Source organism: Asterias amurensis, chromosome 8, assembly GCF_032118995.1.
Source record: "Asterias amurensis chromosome 8, ASM3211899v1".
NCBI lineage: Eukaryota > Metazoa > Echinodermata > Asteroidea > Forcipulatida > Asteriidae > Asterias > Asterias amurensis.
This window is the reverse complement of record NC_092655.1, coordinates 15,281,114-15,303,681: the sequence shown is the minus strand read 5'-3', so window position 1 is coordinate 15,303,681 and position 22,568 is coordinate 15,281,114. Positions and strand designations below refer to the sequence as shown.

Here is a 22,568-nt window from a genome sequence, read left to right as displayed (position 1 = left end):
ATGCACAGTATTGCATTTCTTGAGTACCCTTTTCATATTCACAGAAAAGTCAATAAATCAATCAGTTCGTGATATGTGTAACATTTATTCAAACAGCCAATATCTCTTTCCTCACACCCTGTATAAAGATGTGTGCTCACACTAAAGACTGTCAGTTATCCTGCACACTTTAAAAAAAACATGGGTTATATTTTGTTTCAGCAACATTACGGGTCTGGGGAAAAACCATTGCAAGTCTTCAATTTATAAACTTAGGGTTTTTTACAGTTTGTAAACAGGTACTTCAAGTTGTTCTTGGGGCCTGGATCATTGCGTTAGCCTTGGCCTTTGTGCCCCCTTCAAAATTTTCAAAGGATATGTCCTTTACATATAATAAATTGGCCTTGCCCCCTCAAAAATAAAATTCAAGGCCTGTGTACTATTCTGACAGGAATTCCTTTTTTAATCTCCATGATCAAGTTTCTTTTTACATGTACCTGAGTGTATCTCAACACAAAGGAAACTACCCAGTCACATTTCTTTTTAGATAAGAGTGTTGTGCCAAACAGATCAATGTTCCAAGCCAACAAACTGTGGCTAAAAAAGAGCACTCCTGCAGACCCTGGCAAACCATACAAACCATTCAGGTATCAAATTTCGGGGGGGGGGGGGGGGGGAGTCCACAATACCATAGGGCTTGATGCTCTAAATTTTTACTGGACCAAAATGAGAAAAATACTTCCAGACATTGCTTCACTTTAATGTACATTGTGTATTTTTATTTTGTATTTACGACTTCCATATGACCGAATGAGCTTTCACGGTGTTGTTATTTGATCATAGTGTACAATATATGAGCCTTACAGTGTAAAATATTATTATACTATGGTTTAATTGATCTGTCCTAGAAGAAAAAAAGACTAAAAGCCAAAGGTCTTTTGATTCTAATCAAGTCAAAAAAGAAGCATTGGAAGACTGACTCACTGGGTCAGATCCAACAATTAGGGTCAACATATAGGCCCAGATGAATACAGCACAGACTATTTAACTGATTGCAGACCTTGAATTAAACAGAGGCCATGACCTCTGTCTGTTATTAAGTAGAGCCCCTTCAACAAATTTCCCTACAAAGTGTACCTAAAAGTGTACCTAATTAAAGTTCCCTTTGCACAATGGAAATTTCCTTGCCCAATATAAGATGAAAGTCCAACAGCAGTCTGCAAAACTGCAATATTCTTTATTATTGCAAGCCTGAAAAATTAAACACAAAGAACACGGAGGCAAATGCCAAATATTTTCCCATAGACTTTAAGATTTACCAACTGCGGTGTCTTTTTGTGCACAATCTAGGCATTGAAGACACCGCAGCAAATGGCGCGCGGTGCTCAACACTTGCGCGTCGGATTGGTCTATATGCATGTCCCTCTCAAAGATGGAATTCCAGACCTGTTATTACAGTACGATCACCTTTTTATGCTTCATTTTCCCATCCACTTTTTAGTTTGTCTTCCCCAAAAATTTAGTTTCTCAAACCATACCTATCTCCAACCCCAACCCCAACCCACCCCATCTCTCACAGGGAACAGCCACTCACTTCTCATGGCACATCAGATCTCAGGAATGTCTGGCCCAGTTGAAGTGGAACTTCTTCATTGAGAGGGCAGGGGCACTTTCCTTTTCCAAAGGACACTTGCCTTGGAAAATCTTAAAGAGGGCACCATGGACAAGAGTCTAGAAAAGGGCCATCGGAGGTCATGTCCCCAATGTAAGTAATTCCAGGCATCACCTACCTCCAGGAAATTAGAAGTCAGAAAAATAATGTATCTGTTTACTTTAATGCTCAGCAGTTAACAAACAGACTACGTCACCAAAACATGATGTCCTTGAATGAATGGAAACGATTCAGTCCATGCTGGGGTCACACTATAATACCAAAGTTCCAAGTACAATGTATACCAACAGATTTCAAAACAACATTGTTGCTTTCAATTGATTGATTGACTGCACCTGACTGATTGATTGACTGATTTTGATAAGGTGAGAGATGTTTACATCTGAGACAGGTTTGAATTTCATCTTGTCAAAATCAATCACACTAGACAAATATGCTGACGTCATTTAAATAACATTGTCACAACAGAGGAGTGTCTACCATTCTTTACCCATGGTCTAAACCTAGTATAGGCCTGACACTTCATGAAGACAACAATGGCGATTGCCTTCATGCCCCCTTGTGATTGCTTTGTTGTCCCTAAAAAGCTCACGTCGAAATTAACAATTACCTCAAATAGGGTGCCCTTTACCATTACCAAGGTACCTTTGCCCTTTCAAAGCATACATTACAGGCCTGTATTTCACATCTGATTTGAAACAAATCTTGCAAATCATGTAAAAGAGTGTCAAGATTATAAGACAATGACATTACTTGTACATCATATTGGGTACGAAATTAGCACTTGGCCCACAGGCTCGAGGCCAGTGATTACCTTTTGAACACCAGGGTGCGTTTTACACGGTCGTGACCAATGACTGTTTCGTTCGAAGACCAGAGATCAACCAAGTTCAACCGAAACAGTAAGTTGGTTATAATGACGATTGTGTCTTGTGTTAATCAGGCCCAATATCAGTACTTCACCGAAAGGCCTAAAATCAGTACTTCACTTTATTGGGCCTATTTATTCAAACAAAATTAAGTTTAAAATGTTGACTTTAAAGGGTATTGTACTTTTTCCTAACAAAAAACACAATGTCCACGGATATATACATTAAACTTACAGTTTGAAGATTAAGATAGTAGAAAGCTTCCCTTGAAATTTTACTGACTGAGGTGAGCGTTTTTGAGAAATGAGTAAAAGTAATAATTTTCGTCTCAGTTTTAGCATGTAAAAATGTATTAACCAGTTATGCTATGGTTTTGGTATAATATCATAACTGGTTAAGGGGATTTTACATGCTAAAATAATTTTGGCCTCATGAGACCAAAACTATTTTGTGACTTGTTTTACTCATTTCTCAAAAACTACACAACCTTAGTTAGCAATATTTGAAGGGAAGCTTTCCCCTATCATTATCTTCAAACCCTGTAAGTTTAATGTAAATCTGTGGACATTTTGAAAAAGTACCCGAATCCTTTAAGTCTGCTGATAAATATCTGTCAATTCTGTTGAGTATTGATACTTTTACATGAGATCAATCTTCTCTCAGTGCTTGTACAAACAGAATAAAACAATTTGTATGCTAAACTACTGAGGGTACTTTATTCTCAGTCTGATTCTTGTCTTGCCAGTTCTGGGTCTTGCAAAAAAATTTCACATCCAATAATAGTTTTGAGATAGTACAAGTCCTGCAGTCAAGATTCCCCTCAATTGAGTCAATAAAAGCCCTGAAGGTTTTGTCTCTTTTCATTTCAAGATGAACCGAGAGTGGTGAAAATATTAAAGCCAGGCGATTACAAAGTATCAAACAGCATGCACAAAATTAAACACAGCATGTTTAAGGGTCTACTGTAAAAGTACACCACTATGCCCTTGTTGAGTGCAGACAAGCTCAGTCCGAGGACTTTCACTTTCGTATTAAAATAAATACTGCCAGCACAGAGGAATCTTAAAGGAACACGTTGCCTTGGATCGGACGAGTTGGTCTATAAAAAGCGTTTGTAACCATTTGTTATAAAATATGATTGGAAAGATGTTTCGTGAGTAGAATACAATGATCCACACAAATTTGCCTCGAAGTTGCCTGGTTTTCCTTTTACTATGCGAACTTACACGGTCGGCCATTTATGGGAGTTAAAAATTTGACTCCCCTAAATGGCCGACCTTGATGTAAGCCCGAAAATTGTAAATGGTCTGAATATGAAGTCACAACAACAGTACAGTGGATGCCCTAACATTTGTCCTGATAAATTTTCCGGTCCAAACAAACAGACGGCGCGTGTCCAGTGCCGTTGCGGCTGCATATAATTTACTGGGAAAAAAGAGCAAAAAGTCGAAACCCGCAAAATGAACACTGCTCTTGAAAGCAACTGGTTGTGGTTGGTAATAAAATGTACCAGTTAAGACGAGTCGTGTATACTGTTCGAAACGTTGAGACCAAATCGGCTCTTTTTAGAGCCAACACTCACTCAAAAGAGATTTACACAGGGTTGTACCCGCAAGTTTACTAAGGGAATAAAAGGGTAGCGACGAGTTCTTCAACGTACGTTTAAAGCCGGCAGGGTCGGCGGCCATGTGATAAAGTCCCGAGCCGAAGGCGAGGGCCTTTATCGCACGGCAATGACCCTGCAAGGTTTTAAACGGACGTTGAAGAACGAGTCACTACTCTTTTATTCCCATTAATAAATGCCCTTTTGTTACAAAAACGTAAACAAAAACAGTTATAGACACTTTAACAATTGAAAATTCGAGGTTTGAATTTTTTTTCCCAAAACTTTGTGAAGAATCTGTTCGAGGGGCGTGGGATGTGTGTATGCCCGCACGCTTAGATTACGCGCTGATAGCTATGATTTGCACGTTCAGCGTGATAATCTTGCGCGCCCGACACGCAGAAGCCAGCTCCGTGTGCATAAACATAGCTCCAGTGTGCATTAACACGCTCTCCACCAATAGGAGTAGAGAAACTGTCTGGGGTATTTATGAGTATTTGTTTATAATTTCTGCTGTATTTCTCCACACCATGCAAATACAAACAATACTTAAATGTACCAGTGAGTTGTTGGGAGGATTTACAAGGATTAAATTGTCTACAAAAATTCATCATCAACATACATTAACTTTTACCTTTTTAACGAACAAATCTGGCAAGAGCATTGGATTGGAGAGATCTAAATAAAGTAAAGAGGTCTACTCCCAGAACTACTCCTAGAACTTTAAGGTTCGTTCCGCTATCGTTCATGTAGTCGATAGCGGAAGGAACCTCATAGTCATAGTTCTAGTATCCTAGAACTATGAGGTTCTTTAGCGGAACAATGAACCTTGAGGTTCTTTAGCGAAACGAACCTCAAAATCCTAGAACTATGAGGTTCGTTCCACTATCTTCTCCACGAACGAAACCTCATAGTTTAGGAGTAGTAGAGGTCAGCATGAGTAGACCCAGTAATTGGGGCGCTGTACTTCTTTTTTCGAAATTGTTTCATTATCGGTCGTATTGCGTTTATTGTAGGCCTACTAGCTTTTTTACAAATTTTTGAAGAAAAAAAAGAGTACAGCGCCTACAGCATTTATTTAAAAAGGTATGAAATATGAAGGTGATCCAATATCAAATAAACAAATAAGTAAAGTAACTCAACTTTTTGAAGTTAGTTTTTAGATAGAATTTAAAGCCCCAAATCACCAACAAATTAGGCTACAATTTAACGAATGACACCTGAATGAATTGTTGAAAGTGTAGACATTTCACAAACATACACATGATCAATAAAAGTACACAGTCATAACAAATAAAGCAGATAATTTGAAACTGGTATTTTCACGAGTTTCAAGAATTTAGAGAGAGGTTGACTACGAGTGGAGAGAGGGCGAGGAAAAACAGACAATCTAATTTGTTGTCTATACACACAACGCACATGCCGTCTGCTGCATGCACTGCATGTTTATCATTGTTTTGTGTACAGTGCCTTTCCGATGCATAGGCCTTCCATTCAGTGTGTGTGCTGTACGTATAAACTGTATGTCTCCAGCTGACTGAATGACCGACAAAAAACTGACTGTGGGATCTATTTTTCTCCTACAGTTAAGCCCCTTTACCGGCCATGTATCGCCCTAAAATTTACTAGGTGTATAGCTTAAGGAACACTTCTTACCCTGGTGGTGTCTTCAAGCCCAAATCCGGCCGGTTCTCCACGAAATTCCCAGTAAAAATCCGAAAAGAATATAGACTTCCGTGGTCAAACAACGTGTGCACACCGTGTGTACGTGCGATGGTGTCGAACGCGCACGCCCCGAGCTACTTGTCCGTCAATCATGGTGCAGTGATGGGCGGTGCTTATCAAAGCCCATCCCGTATGCTGTGTGTTGTGTGCTGTGATGTGGTCACGTTCACCACCTGTCGTAGTGCAAAATTAATTGGAGGGAAATTACAGTGTGCACTAATTAGTACACTCTCAATATTTAGATTTTTTTCAGGGCTCTCTCTTGTTAAAACATCGTGACTTTGTAGAACCTTCTGGCCTCCACAACTTTCATCCTCCATGATGGTACAACCATGGCATTTCCTTCCTCCACATGCTTGTATCATCAACCCATCAACCAGTGCATAAGTATTTATGAAGGTTTGGCCCAATTTCATGTAGAGCTGCCTTTAAACAATGGCCGATACGACAATGTTTCCCAGAATAAGGTGACCAGCCTAACTAACATGTCACCTGTACCATGTGATTGGTGTAATTGCTAATTTCTGCTTCGCAAAAAATAAGCAATATTTCCTGCTTGTTTTTAAGCAACTCCATAAAGTGATGGCCCATTATCCCTTGCTATAATTACTTGAATATAGATAATGTAGAGAATATCGGAGAACTTCTCCTTAAAAGGAGAAATTCCTCTATCTACACAACCATGTTATGCCACTTTTACTGGAGCGTGGAGGTACATTATTTTCAGTGTCGACATACTTTATTTTTGTATAAGGTCTTTTGCTTGGGATGTCAACTTCTGATCATTTTGGTGTACATTGAAATCAAATAACCACGATTCTGGAAAAAGGGCAACTAAACATGATGATATTTCGCCAGTGATTTCTTATAAAAGCCTGTTCACTTATTCATAAGCACTAAAACTGCGGTTTTGACCGCAAGTTAACCAGCCAGAATATGCCATACAATCTGTATAAAGACTGTATAATGAGATAAACCCAGTGCAATATTGCGTGTCGGTTCGACCTCAAAAAAGAAAGAAAGAAACTGAAATTAATTCTGTTTACCGGCACATTGGCCGTGTTTATATTTTAGATATCGCTGAAAATCCAGAGTGAATGTCAAAACAGTTCCTTTCCTCAAGTGAATTCGGTTTTAGAGAGGGATTCAAACATTTCAATTTGAGAAAATTTCAGGAAACTTGTGTCTTCTCAACTACAAAACATGAGCAATACCGATGCTTTTCGGCAATCTCAAAAACGCTTCCATCTTTAGAAATGAAAGTCACTCGGGTTACTTTACGATTGTACATCTCCATTATGATTACAACAAAAATATTTATAGGCTCTGGACATGTTTGGTAATTTCCAAAGTTCCCATGGGTGTATCACAACATGCATATAAAAAAACAAACCTGTGACAAGTTGGGCACAACATGGTCATTGCTGCTGCAATAGAACAGTGGAAGAAAACACCCTAGCACAATTACTTAGTGTCCATTGCCGTTTCTGAAGAAACTAAACATCCGGTAACCATGCAAATAATTCATTAGGCCCAATGATTGTCAGACACCATTGCCATTTTCCACTGATTGGATATCAACAACTTATTCTCGGAATTATTTATGTCTTATCAAGATGCACGTTTTTATACACATAAAGAACCATGTGACAAAATGTATTATCACGATGTCTCAAAAATTGTTAAAACAAACTACTGTAGTATTTTTTTATTCATACCCCGATTAATTAAAACAAAATGAAATCGGACAATATTTCATCGGAATATAAACCCACAAAATTGCTAGTCAGTGTATACACTACACAGATACAGCTCCCCCCCCCCCCCCCCGCCGAATCTCGTTTTTTAACATGTCACATGCGTTTCAGACCAAACAAAAATAACAAAAGGCGCGTGGCGGGCCAGATTGACAAACAGACCTGTCACTCAAAATAAAAGTCAACTGCAAAGATTTGTTAGCATCGAGAGAAAAAAAAACTACAGATGAGATTTATAATAATTTGATGGAATGCACTGATTTGATTGCTGTTATAAGACTGGATATGTCGTACCATACTTTAACATTCGGTTGTCAAAAATCTAACCCAGTGAAATTCAAGTCATTTTTTTTTTCCAATTTAAAAGACACATAGACACTATAGGGCTAGGCCTATTGGTAATATTGTCAAAGACCATGCAGTCTGCTCACTTGGTGAATCTCAACATAGGCCTATGCATCAATAACAAACCTGTACAAATTTGAGCTCAATTGGTCGTCGAAGTTGCGAGATAATAAGAGAAGAAAGAACGCCCTTGTATCACAAGATGTGAGCTTTCAGATGCTTGATTTCGAGACCTCAAAATCTAATTCTGAGGTCTCGAAATCAAAATTAAATTATTTTAGTGAGAATTTGTTTCTAGTCCTAAATTAGGACTTCCTTACTCTTTGTGGAATCGAGCCCCTGGACAAGTTTGGTAGCTATTGCAAAATATGTATTAGCATGAAAGGTAAAAGAGCATTGGAAAGCTGTAAATCATTGTGAGAAACTACGCCCTCTGAAGTAACGCAGTTTTTGTGCAACAATGGTGCTTTGTCTCTTGCAACTTCGATTCCAATTGAACAAGCATTTTAACAGATTTGTTATGTTATTATTTTATGTAGGCCCCCATATATGTTGGGATACACCTGGCCGACCGAATTCATAGAGCTGCTAAGCACACAAATTTACTTAGCATGAATTTTCATCCTTGATCAAAACAGGATTACCAACCAAATTTCCATTATTTGTTGCATATTGCTTGTTACTGGAATTCATCTGTTATTTGCTAATCCTGAAAACCACTTTGAAATTTGGTTGGTAATCCGTTTTTATCAAGGAAGAAGTTTCAAGCGAAGCAAATCTTTGTGCTTAGCACTAGCAGCTCTATGAAATGGGCCCTGGTCTTTGAACCAAACGTGTCCAGTGCCTTTAAGATTGACGAAGCCGTATTATTTTGACACTAATGATGAGGTATCTCTTCGGTCTGATGCAGCTGTCAACTTTTCCATCTTTCTTCATCATAAGTTATTGCAGCCATTGGACGAGACACTTTGCTAGCAGTGACAATTAACGAGACAGGTGTCAATTACCCCCACGTGACGCACAGACTACGCCCATTTTTGGTCAGCGCGGATGATGGAGTTCGCCCAGTGCGTACGTGCGAGCTCTGTACGTGTCGTGCGCCGGATATATAGATCTATAGTGCTGGTACACTCGCCAGGGGGCTCAGTGTACAGTCTTCTTTATACTAATGAGCCTGAAGCTACTGGCAGCAGATTTGTTAGATCTCAATTTGTGTGGCTTTTATGTTTGCTTCTGTGATGAATAAATGCATAGAGGAATGATATCAAATTAATGTTATAATTCTGGCTCAAGAAATACTGAATAAAATATACACTTTAAAGGCAGTGGACACTATTGGTAATTACTCAAAATAATTATTATCATAAAACCTTACTTGATTACGAGTATGTGGAGAGATTGATAGTAGAACACACTGTGAGAATAGGTCCCTCTGAAGTAATGTAGTTTTTGAGAAAGAAGTAGTTTTCCATTTGATTTCGAGACCTCAGATTTAGAATTTGAGGTCTCGAAATCAAGCATCTCAAAGCACACAACTTCGTGTGACAAGGGTGTTTTTTTCTTTCATTATTATCTCGCAACTTCAACGACCAATAATGAGCTCCAATTTCCACAGGATTGTTATTTTATGCATTTATGTTGAGACACACCAACTGTGAAGACTAGTCTTTGACAATTACCAATAGTGTCCACCGTCTTTAAGAAAGATTCTGCTAGGTCGAAACGTCAGGCCATTAACTAATTTTGCATTCATACCGTGGTCCTTTTGGCTGGTAAGTTTGCAACAGCTAGTTCTATTTTCCCCAAAATATAAAGGAAGAAACCAAAATTTAACATGCCTCTAGCTACTGGACAGCTCAGTGGTGTAGAATGGCAAAGGGTGTGGGTTTGAATAGCTTCAAAGTAATATGCCCCATGTGGGTTCTTTTTCTTTATATGTCTCGGTAAAAATATGTTACACACATCGGTGTTTGTGTATATACAAATATATAACATACAAATAGTCAGAGGCACAGATCACACAATGGAACAAGAAAGTAAGAACTTCAACGATCATATATTTGAACAAAAAAATATATAAAATTACAAATGTTTTATGAGACATTTTCAATAATTTGAATAAACAACAACCTTGTTTTCCTATGTGGAATTTGTTTTCTGTCTTCCACAAACTAGGGGAATAAAAACAGTGATGTTATGAACTAACAACAAGTAATAGTTATAATTTTTAAGAATTCACTGATTAGGGTTTTTAATGGATACGTAAAAAAATGTTACATCATACATGGTTTTAGAAAACAATGTCAACAAGGCTTAAAGGAACACGTTGCCTTGAATCGGACGAGTTGGTCTTTGAAAAGCGTTTGAAACCATTTGTTATGAAATGCATATGGTTAGAAAGATGTTTTAAAAGTAGAATATAATGATCCACACAAGTATCACTCAAAATTGCACGGTTTTCATTTTACGTCGCGAACTAACACGGTCGGCCATTTATGGGAGTCAAATTTTTGACTCCCATAAAATAATGGCCGACCGTGTTAGTCGATGAGGTAAAACGAAAACCACGGAATTTCGAGGCATATTTGTGTAGATCATTGTATTCTACTTTTACGTCTTTCTAACCATATCGATTTTATAACAAACGGTTACAGGACGCTTTTCAAAGACCAACTCGACCGATCCAAGGCAACGTGTTCCTTTAATAGGGTGCCGCCTACTGAAGAATCAAGTGCTTACTCTACAAGAGAACAGGGTTCTATAAGCCGTAGGCGCAGAATTCCACGTAAGCGCAGAAGTTTGAAGAAATCAAGCACAGGGCCAAATTTGACCAAAGCCTGTAGGCACAAAAACTTGGCATCAATATTTTCCCCTTTTTTTAAGACACTGGACACACTTGGTAATTAACAAAGACCAGTACTCTAACTTCGTGTATGCTAACATATGCATAAAGTAACACATCTGTGGAAATATTGAATCAATTGGTCTTCAAAGTTGCAAGAGAGTAAAGACAAGAAAAACAGCCTTGTTGCACACATTTGTGTGCATTCAGATGCCTAATAAAAGGCTTAAGGCCTGAAGTCTGTTATTGTTTGAATGAGAAACTATCTCTTTCGCAAAAACTATGTTACTTAAGAGCAAGCTGTTTCTCACAATGTTTTATACTATCAACAGCTCTCCGTTGCTAGTTACCAAGCAAGTTTCTCTGTGCTACCAATCATTTTGAGTAGCTACCAATGTCTTAAAGCAGCTCTGTGAAATTGGGCCCAAGAAAGGCCTCTGTAAAACTCTCATTGCAGACTAAAGGTCATCTCGAGGACAAGGCCAGCTGCTGGATAAACCACATTGAACTACAGAGGGCGCCAGCACAATTTACCAAATAACAAATCATGTAACACCTCTTTCAATCCAAAGCATATTTCTAGATTAATTCTTGCTAAAAGTCGAGTCAGGGATGACAAGTTCATAATCATCTTTGCATGCATTGCATAGGCTCTGGGCCCAATTTCACAAAGCTGTTAAGCAAAAAATACTGCTTACAAAATTTCTTTACTTAACAAAACTTGAGTGGGTCACCAGTTGCAACATAACATAACAAATTTCATGGAATTTCGGCTGGTAACCAGTTTCAGCTGAGCAAGAGTCTTCTGCACTTAGCAAGTTTTTGTGCTTACAGACTGTATGAAACTGGGTGGGCTTAGGCTCATAACAGCATTTTCCAAAACAAGGTTAGGTTTTCTAACTTTTCTTTCTGTCCCGATCCAGCAGGACAGGTTTTCAAACAACAGGAATATGGAAGATTCTCTCATCAACAGTGATCGTCCAAATTGACGACATTGGCAAATGCCGAGTGTACACAACATCTGTCTTTGGCTATATCCAGGTTTCGCTAGTTTAGGCTGTGGCTATGACTTGTGACTTAAGTAGCAATAGGCCCCTTGCATAATGCTAAACGCTCCAGGGCTTCTGAGGTTGCTGCGAACAATATTACGCACGAAAAACAGCTATCGCCCAATGATTTGCCTCCTTTGACCTCAATGAGGGCGTTGCTGGGGACCTCAGTGAGGCCGCTTAATGAGAGTGTGACATCATATGCAAGGGGTCTTTACTGAAGCTCATAGCCAAAACGGCAGCTTTGGCTATGGCAATTGCTAGATCAATGCAATGGCCATTTCTCAGCAAAGCATCCATAGCTAATAGCCGAAACTAGAGTCGCTTCATTTGGACATAGTCATATAGAAAGGAGCAGCAATCTAACCACAGCCACAGAAGAAACAGTCAAATTAAGCTGGTTTTCAGGGTCTTGTCACACAAGGCAACTTTTACAGGCAACCAACTGCAGTGTGAGCTACTGGACTGTGGTAGCACATGAGTTATTTTTCAAACTTTGTATCACATTCATCAAGAACTGGTTGCTTGTAAATTGTATTGTGTGAAAGTAGGGCCTTGTCACACAAGGCAATTTTTTCAGTCAACTTGGAGGCAACCAACTACAGTTGAAAAATAATGTAAATGTCCTTTCTTCTTGGAACTGGTTGCCTGTAAACTGCCTCGTATGACAGGAACCTTATACTTCAAAGTTTATGATTCAACCAGCAGCTATATCCACAGATACCGAGATCAGATTTCATCATGGCGGTCACTGAAGAGGTCCTCATTCAATGCCAGACGCTGTGACGTTTAAGTCCCCTCATCCAAAGGTCTTGACTAGGAGATCTCAAGGATTTCTGAATCCACAAGACTGTAGTGAAGCAACAGGATTCCATCTTGAAACTGTTAGATGGGGGGGGGGGGGGGGGGGGGATGAAACGCATTGTTTAATTAGAGCAAGACATTATCAAAGCATAGTGATTCTTTAAAGAATGGGCTGGTTTAAGTCCCGGTAGTGACACTTGTCTCCTTACCTATAAGAGCAAGACACTTTTGCTGCGTCCCTCGAATGGGACATTAAGTCGCAGGTCCTTTCTGTTGTGTAACGCACGTAAAAACACCCAGTGCACTTATCATAAAGAGAAAGGGCTCGCCTTGGTGCTCCTGCAGCCGATTTCACGAAACGCTTGTCTCTAGTTAGGACGAGTAACCCGTCCAAACTTAAGACGGGTTCAATGTGTCCTACGTCTTCGGATAGGAAACTTAACCCATCCTTAGTCCTTAGATTAATCCTAAGTTAAGAAGAGTTTGGTGAAATTGACGGCTGGTCTGAACGACAGCATATTGCGCCACAGCACCTTGTAAACTACTACATGGTGCAATAAAGGAATTGGTTTCATACGCCAAAAACGTAGCTTCCCATACCTTGCAGGAAAAATATTGCGCACTGTGAAACATCCCAAGAGATGTGATAAAGTGCTATATACCGTGCATTTGAAAACCTACCTGTTCATCAGGCACCTGTTCACTGAGGACTCTGAGTTTCATGTCTGGTTCCATTATGTCCACACCACAAACAATATCTACCTGAAATATATATATATACATAACATCACACGATAACTAGGATTTGAATCGTCCCATGGTCTGAGTTTTAATTAGGTATGTGCAAATCTCTCCTTTGTGTAGTGTTAGTTCTGAAAGTGAAGAAGAGGAAACTGAGGTCGTATGGTCACATTGCCTGGTCAACAGGGCCTAATGCCATTGAGCCGCTAAGCACAACAAATTTGCTAAGAATGAAATTTCTTCCTTGATAAAAAACAGGATTACCAAGCAAATTTCCATTTGTTGGATATTGCTTGTTACTGGTATTCAGCTGTTGTTTGCTCATCCTGAAAATCACGTGGAAATTTGGCTGGTAATCCCGTTTTTATCAAGGTAAAATTGTCATGCTTAGCAGCTCTATAAAATTCGGGCATGGACTCTCAAAGATCATACTACAAGGCACAGTCCCTGGGAAAAGAAAACAAGGAAGGCAAAGGAAACGATGGTAAGACAACGTCCAGGAGTGGATGGGCCTGAAATTCAGCACCTCGCACAGATTAGTGGAAGACCGTACTGGATGGCGCACAGTCGTCAATAAGTCAGCTGTGGTGCCCCCTACGACCTTCAAAAAGGTTACGGGACTAAGAACACGTACAAGTTCTGAAAAGAATCGTGGTCTGATCATTTTCTGAGTTCTCCTCAAGACGATCAGAGCAAACGATGGAAGCGTTGAGTTGTCAAACATTAGTAAAGCCGGGTTCCTACTTCCTGCGAATGCAAAGGGAATATTCCATGATTCGTAATGAATAATTTGCAGCAGTTCAACTCTGCTCAACTCCGCTTCGCATTCTCATGAAGTATGAATCAGGCTTTATCTGATGTGACAACATGCAAGCCATCGGAATTCTAGTATGGAAAATATTTTCAGGTCAACACGACATCCGGCGTCAACTGGTTAAAGTCCTAAACGCTCTTCTATACTTGCCTCATAACTGTCACCAAGCTTCAGTTTCTTATTGATATACTTCTGGATATGTCTGATGGACGTCTGTTGGGAAACCCGCACATACTTATGCTGGATTTGCTGAAATTCAAATGACAGATAATATGATTAATTAATCATAGATGTTAAGGGAACTCATTGCCTTGGATCAGTCGAGTTGGTCTTTGAAAAATGTACATAGTTAGAAAGATATTTTAAAAGTAGAATTTAGCGATCCACACACGCGACATTGTGTGGTTTTCCTTTTACCTCGTCGACTTACACGGTCGGCCATTTATGGGAGTCAAAATGGCCGACCGTGATAATTTGCAAATTAAGTAAAACGAAAACCACGCAATGTTGAGGCAAATGTGTGTGGATCATCTAACCAAACGCATTTATGTCAAAACATTTTGCAAAGACCACAGGCGTGATGTTTGTGCCTTTGAAAAAGAACAAACATTTCATTGATTACATGTACAAATGGTGTAGGCTTTAAAAGCCACTATACACTTTCAGAACAGAAAAAAAAAATTCACCGATTTACAAATAACTTACAGGGTTTACAGAAGGTAATGGTAAAAGACTTCCCTTGAAATATTATTCCATGAAATGCTTTTCTTTTTGAGAAAACATTAAAACAATTATCAATTCTCAATATCAAGAATAACGGATTTATTTCAAACACATGTCATGACACGGCGAAACGTGCGGAATCATGGTTGGGTTTTCCGGTTGTTTTCTCGCGACTCCGATGACCTAAATTTTCACAGGTTGGTTATTTTATATTCCATGAAATGCTTTACTTTTTGAGAAAACAATAAAACTTTCATCAATTCTCGATATCGAGATTAACAGATTTATTTTAAACACATGTCATGACACGTTTGTTAGTTTTTATATAAGTTGTGATACACGAAGTGTGGGCCTTTGGACAATATTGTTTACCTATGTTGTGCGATTGCTTTAGTGGTGAATGGGGACAACAGGCGTGATATCTGTCCGTTTGAAAAAGAACAAACATTTCATTGAGTACATGTACAAATGGTGTAGGCTTTAAATCGGAAATCAGACTAAAGTAGGAAAAATATCACTGGTGCCTGGGATTTTTGTATATTATGGCTCGTAATAACAAAAGAAAATACTTACTCCACTTTTCTTATAACTGTGACTTGCCCTATAAAAAAACAATAACAATATTATCAGAAACAAATCTCACACTAAACTCGTCTCGACTCTCATATGCGAAATCACCATGAGTGACATTGAAAGTTCTAAAACAATGTAAAGAAGCTTCAGAACTAGCGGCTATGGCTGTTACTATGTTGCTAATGGCATTCTATACTCCAACACCATGTTCATGTGACTATCAAGCCACAGCTGCAGCCACTGAATCAACTGGGCCCAACTCATAAAGCCTGCAAGCAAACAGTCGTGCTAAGCACAGAATACTCTTGATTTACCAAAATAGGTTCCCAGCATAATCACTGCTCATTTACCACTGCTATGACTGGTACCCCAATCATTTCGTGCTTAGCAAACAAATTCGTCAGGCAGTATTTTTTGCTGAGCAGCTCTATGAAACTGTGCCCAGAGCCCAATTTCATAGAGCAGCTTAAGCAGCGAATACTGCTTAAAGACAGTGGACACTATTGGTAATTGTCAAAGACTAGCCTTCACAGTTGGTGATCTCAACATACACACAAAATTACAAACCTGTGAAAATTTGAGCTCAATCGGTCATCAAAGTTGCGAGATAACAATGAAAGAAAAATAACCCTTGTCACACGAAACTGTGTGTATTTAGATGGTTGAATTCGAGACCTCAAGTTCTAAATCTGAGGTCTCGAAATCAAATTTGTGGAAAATTACTTCTTTCTCAAAAAAACTATGGCACTTCAGAGGGATTCGTTTCTCACATTGTTTTATACTATCAACCTCTCCCCATTACTCGTAACCAAGTGAGGTTTTATGCTAATAATTATCTTGAGTAATTACCAATAGTGTCCACTGCCTTTAAACAATTGCTGCTTAGCAAAATTCAGCACGAAACTAGTTACAGATAGTAGGCCTAAATGGGAGATGAAACTTTGGCTGGTAACCCTTATCTTGTTAAAACAATGCTGCTATGCTTAGCTACTTTTTATGCTTTGTAAAATTGGGCCCTGGTAAACTTTCAAATTATTCAGCTACAATACTACAATAACTCACCCAATAAACTCTAATAGTAGCGAGATGTAATTGTCTGTGAGATGGTGGATTACTCCTGTGGTCGTGGCTGCTTCTGGGGTCTGTGCCAATGTTTTGTTAGGAGGCAGTTGAGGTAGGGTGTGTGGAGGAGGTAGCAGAGGGGGAGGTGTTGGTGGAGGGGTTGGTAGCTGGATCGGTAATGATGGCTTAATTGGTAATTTAGCCTGACTTGATAATGTTTGCTGGATCGATAATGTTTGCTGGATCGGTGATGTTGGCTGGATCGGTAATGTCGGCTGCATTGGTAAGGTCGACTGAATTGGCAACGTCGGATCGATCGGTGAAGCACTACGTGATTGTGTTTCAACTGTATAAGAAATGATAATAATAATAACAATAATAATAACTTATATAGCGCCAAAGTCAGCCTAAAAGACGCTCAAGGCGCTTCACATAGATACAATTTAAGAAAAAAACAAAGGCTAAAAAGAACTAATCTTAGTAATTAATCATTAACAAACCTAAGAAATTTAAAAAACAGCAATACAATTATAAAGTCTGGAAATGAACCATCCCTAAAACCTGTAACAGCCGGAAGCAGATCTAAGCAAACAAATTACAATTTTGAGTAAACTTAAACCGAACCGTAACTAAAACCTGGAAGGCAGTACAAACATTTAAGAAACAAGTGGGTCTAAGGATTTTGAAGGAAGCCAGTAGCAGTTCTAAGCAAACACATATTACAATAATGAGTAAATTAAAACTTAAACTAAACAGTAATCAAAACCTTGAGAAGAAATACAATCATTTATTATTTAGGTAAGTTTCATCTTTCAATAAATTAAAATATCATCAATTTCATTCTATATAACACTCAGCATGATTGTTGCCATTTGGAAAAGGAAAAACAAAAATCATAAAAGTGCACAAGTGTACTTTAAACGCCGTTTCATACAGCAGGTAAACAGACGACAGTCTGTAGTTAGTCTGTAGTAAAGACATCGTTGATTTAATAATAATAATAATAATAACAATAACAATAACAATAACAATAACAATAACAATAACAATAACAATAACAATAACAATAACAATAACAATAACAATAACAATAACAATAACAATAACAATAACAATAACAATAACAATAACAATAACAATAACAATAACAATAACAATAACAATAACAATAACAATAACAATAACAATAACAATAACAATAACAATAACAATAACAATAACAATAACAATAACAATAACAATAACAATAACAATAACAATAACAATAACAATAACAATAACAATAACAATAACAATAACAATAACAATAACAATAACAATAACAATAACAATAACAATAACAATAACAATAACAATAACAATAACAATAACAATAACAATAACAATAACAATAACAATAACAATAACAATAACAATAACAATAACAATAACAATAACAATAACAATAACAATAACAATAACAATAACAATAACAATAACAATAACAATAACAATAACAATAACAATAACAATAACAATAACAATAACAATAACAATAACAATAACAATAACAATAACAATAACAATAACAATAACAATAACAATAACAATAACAATAACAATAATAATAATAATAATAATAATAATAATAATAATAATAATAATAATAATAATAATAATAATAATAATAATAATAATAATAATAATAATAATACCATTTATATAGCGCCTTTTCTAAGGTTACAAAGCGCTTAGAGAATGACAGGAAAAACAACAATAAAAATGCAATAAAAAAATGTACTAAAAAACGAAGAGGAAAACCATGACTAGGCAAAGCTTGCAGCATTTAGCCAAGAAAGACCCGGGAAAAGTCGGTCTCTCTTTGACAAGAATGTGCAGGCCAAGCCAGGCGAGAGTTACTGATTGAAAAAGAATGTTTTCAGTGACCTTTTGAACATGGCAAGACTACTAGACCTTTTGATGGAGTTTGGAATGGAATTCCACATTTACCTTGCTCGGGAAACTGTATGCCTCTCTGCTTGTAGAATAATATCTTGTTTTCATGCTCATCTGTGGGGAGTTAACAATTAAGAGTGAAGTAATCACAATCTGAACACCAATACTCACAACCAAGCCCGATACTTCAAGGCAATGAAGGCGTCGCCTCCATGCCCCCTGGTCATTGCCTTGGTGCCCTTGAAATGCTCCAGTAAAAATATACAATTTCCTCAAAGGGCAATTTTTACCAAGGAGAAAATGCCTTTAGGCCCTTGCCCTGTCAAAAAATGAAGAATACAGGCCTGCATAACTATATTAATGAACAGAGATGCTAGAACGAATGTTGAGAGGTACTGAGTTCCAGCATCTTGGTTCAGCTACTGAGCAGGCCTTACACCCGTTTCAGAGATGCGCTCCAGAATCGCACCAAACCAAATTCTGCTTTACAGGGACACGTTGCCTTGGATCGTAAGAGTTGGTCTTTAAAAAGCGTGTTTAACCGTTTGTTACAAAATGCATAATGGTTGGAAAGATGATTTAACAGTAGAATACAATGATCCACACAAACATGTTTTGAAATTGCGTGGTTTTCTTTTTACCTCGTCGACTAACACGGTTGGCCATTTAGGGGAGTTAAATTTTTGACTCCTATCAATGGCCGAGAGGTTAATTCAATTTACCAATGGAAATCATTGGACTACAATGTCATGACTTTTACTTTGACCATTTTGGTTGAGTGGAAGTAGGTCACATGTTGGTAAAACCAATTTGTGATTATAGCTCATGTATATTCATTACCTGATGACACGTATGGTAGGAGTTTGTTTAGGACATCTTGTTTTGTCCGATCCAACCTGCAACAAAAGAAAAAGACTTTTGGGGTTGAACAAAGAATTGACTAGAGTGGGATTTGAACCAACGACCTCCGGAATAACGTGCCGGCGCTCTACCCACTGAGCTATCTAGCCCTATATTGGCTGTGTTCCTATTTTGTCAGTAACTTTGTTCGGGTTCAGGGGGGGGGGGGGCACGTCAGAAACCACATAACCGTTAACTGCCGTGTACCCAGGGATCACACCCAAATTACGATACAACCTGGGAAGCGGCAGCCAGGGGATCGCCTTAAGGGGATGCAACTATTTGTTTCAGATATCAATATAAGCCACAAGGGAAACTGACTGGGTAAATTTTGAAATGATTTTTGTGGATGAACAAAGAATTGACTAGAGTGGGATTCGAACCAACGACCTCCGGATTAACGTGCCAGCGCTCTACCAACTGAGTGATCCCCTGGCTGCCGCTTCCACTAGCCCACCGGGCTATCAAACTGGAAAAATTGGTATGCTGGCTGTAAATTGGTTAGTCCCGGGCTAGCAGGCTAGTGGCAATTTTGATCCCTGGCAATGAAGACGCGATAAACAAATTGTTCATACCTGATACAGCTGAATGGGTTGGTTTCGTGAATGAGGACATCACAGGTCGGACATTTCTTACTGCTATGGAGATACTGAACGAGACAGCTTTTACAAACTTCAGGGAAGAAAAGAGGTTAAAATTGTCAGAATCCACAGAGTCTCAAGTTGACTCAACCAGTTTAAAGGTCAGAGATCTCTTTAAGCAACTCAGGTCAACTCAAAGGAATACAGGATGATTCACAGAGAATGGGTTATTTCAAAAGGGGTCAGATGGAATCAAGTCGACTCAGAGTCAAGTTAATTAATTCATAAAGAGTCAGATAAACTCATAAACTGATCAAAGTAGACTCAAAGTAAATCAGTTTGACTAAAACAAACACGAGGTGACATGAATTTGAGTTGATCAAGATCAAGAATTTGTTATTATTATCAACTCAAACGGAATCAAGATGACTCCCAAGAGTTGGGTTCACTCAAAAGGGAGTAAAATAAAGTCAAATCATAGTGTGTCAGTTTGACTAAAAAACACAGTGACTTATGTTGCTTCGCAGACAGCCACTTTGACTTGTCAAAACTCAAATTAACCCGTAAAGAGTCAGGTTGACTCATTTAAGAGAGTCAATTACACTCTGATACTTTGCCAGAGTGATAAACTTGCCCCGAGTCTTGTTTTAGTCACACCTCCATGCGCAGCAGAGCTACCAGGTTTTGCCCTAAAGGGCATTACATTTTCAATGACTAGCCAACAGGACCAGTTTTAGCTTTTTGCTGCACTTGCCACTTCAGGTCTGATACTTCACAGTGGAAATGAATACCTTTGTGGCCTCCCTGCCCGCTGGTCATTGCCTTAGTGCCCTTAAAAAGCTCAATATAAATTTACAATTTCCTCTAAAAGGGTGCCCTTTATCAAGGAGAAAACGCCTGGGTGCCCTTGCCCTTTCAAAAACGAAAAATACAAGCCTGCATTATGTAGGAATGCTTTTCAATACCAAACTAGGCAGGAGTGTACTTTGACTGTTAAGGGAGAACATTGGCCCTGGCTCAATTGACTACAAAACAATACTGCCAGTCACTAAAGTCTGCTCAGTCTAATGAAATTATTTGGAGTCGAATGGACTCGAACAGAGTCAGGCTAACTTACATGTATGAAGGCACTCAATGATAGTTGTTGCATCTACATAATACCCGCTGCATAAATGGCATGTAATGTACTGGTTGATTTCAGTTAATCTGACGACAAGCTGGGGAAAGTAAAGTAGTTATTATTATGAGATGAGAGGGGAATATTATCAGAAGATGGCACTGTCCTCCACTGGGGTGCGAATCATGGACACCTGCTGGCAGAGTCAGAATAGTACAAAGTCGGCCACTGCAAAGCCGCCCCCTCGCTCATACAAAGTCGCTCCTTCTCAAAGACAACCCTGACAGAGTCACCCCCAACAGAGTGGGTGAATTTGAAGTAGGCGACTTTGTAGTGGGCTTTGTAGTCAATACAGGACTTTTGTAGTGAGCAACTTTGTAGTGGGCGACTTTGTAGTGAGCAACTTTGTAGTGGGCAACTTTGTAGTGGCGTCTTTGTAGTGGGCGACTTTGGTGGGCGACTAGTTATAGACCAACTTCCAACCATAAAAATATATGTACCAGAACTACTGTATACTCTGCTGGTCTGGTGAGCCATATAGACAAATCATGAGATAGACAGACCGGCATGGAGAAAGTTTGTTGACATTCTTCTGCCCTCGTCATACTATAGGATAGGGACCTGCTTGAACAATGTGCTGGCACTGGCAGCCTGCGGATAACTTTTTCACTCATTTTTACAAAAAAAGGATTATTGAGGTAAATCCCCATACGGAAACTTTTCAGACTCGGGAGTCAGAGAGAGATGCATTGCAATGTTTCAAGGGTTAAAGTTTCCGTATGGCGCCACCAGTTTTTCATTCGATATGAAATAATACAGTATCTAATTTACCTCAATGAGATATCCCTTTTTGTAAAAATGAGTGAAAAAGTGGTGGCGCCATACGGAAAGTTATCCGTTATACTGCATAAGTGCATAACATTCAGTGTCTCAAGACTCTTGGTCAAGGTTTTCTCCTCCATGGTCAAGGCATGGAGCTCCATGGTCAAGGCATGGAGCTCCATGGTCAAGGCATGGAGCTCCATGGTCAAGGCATGGAGCTCCATGGTCAAGGACACATGTGCGGGGACCGAGATTCGAACCCACACGTGACGTCTCTCAGCCCCCATATTCACAACTTGAATTTGGTGGTGGGCTAGCCGTTTTTCCTTTCAATTTCATTAATTAATTAAGTTTTAACTTTCATTTCGAAATCAAAGTCTTCAAACATAACTAAATAAAATGTCTCACTGGTTTGGGTCTTCCTCGCAGAGCCTTGTATCCCCATGACGCTGTTGTTGACCCCGAATTCCTACTCCTAGACATTGTTAACAAACAAACCGAACTGCTTCTTTCTTAATTCTTGTCTCTCATCAAAATCCGGGCAAACAAAACTTTCAACCACGTTATTGATCTGGCGCCCTCTAGAGCTTAGCACGCTCCCCCCGTGTGGGAAAAGGCGCATTTTAATGATTTGCTCAATCGGAAGATTGCGCAC

At 38.8% G+C, this 22,568-nt stretch overlaps 2 protein-coding genes across 3 annotated transcripts in view; both read right to left on the bottom strand.

The window, feature by feature from the left end:
* LOC139941015 (polycomb group RING finger protein 3-like) overlaps positions 1-5,880 on the bottom strand; it is a 63,914-nt gene extending 58,034 nt beyond the window's left edge. For both annotated transcript variants that reach the window (XM_071937429.1, XM_071937430.1), the window contains exon 1: positions 5,780-5,880. The gene's annotated coding sequence lies outside the window, so the exon portion shown is untranslated. The remainder of the gene's footprint in view (positions 1-5,779) is intronic.
* Positions 5,881-10,573: 4,693 nt separating this feature from the next.
* Positions 10,574-22,476, bottom strand: LOC139941014 (polycomb group RING finger protein 3-like). Its single transcript, XM_071937428.1, has 10 exons — positions 22,322-22,476; positions 21,092-21,191; positions 19,969-20,065; positions 19,334-19,389; positions 18,548-18,607; positions 16,559-16,904; positions 15,497-15,524; positions 14,347-14,449; positions 13,327-13,403; positions 10,574-12,723 (listed from the first exon to the last, which is right to left on the bottom strand). The coding sequence occupies exons 1-10, from the start codon at positions 22,394-22,396 to the stop codon at positions 12,658-12,660; spliced, it is 1,008 nt and encodes a 335-aa protein (XP_071793529.1). The 5' UTR covers positions 22,397-22,476; the 3' UTR covers positions 10,574-12,657.
* Positions 22,477-22,568: the final 92 nt, after the last annotated feature.

Excerpts from the sequence above, each read along its gene's own strand:
- LOC139941014 (XM_071937428.1), bottom strand. The coding sequence starts at position 22,396 with ATGTCTAGGAGTAGGAATTCGGGGTCAACAACAGCGTCATGGGGATAC. Across the intron at positions 19,390-19,968 it reads AACCCATTCAGCTGTATCAG|GTTGGATCGGACAAAACAAG; the intron begins GTATGAACAATT and ends CTTTTGTTGCAG. Across the intron at positions 18,608-19,333 it reads CCTACCATACGTGTCATCAG|ATGAGCATGAAAACAAGATA; the intron begins GTAATGAATATA and ends AACTCCCCACAG.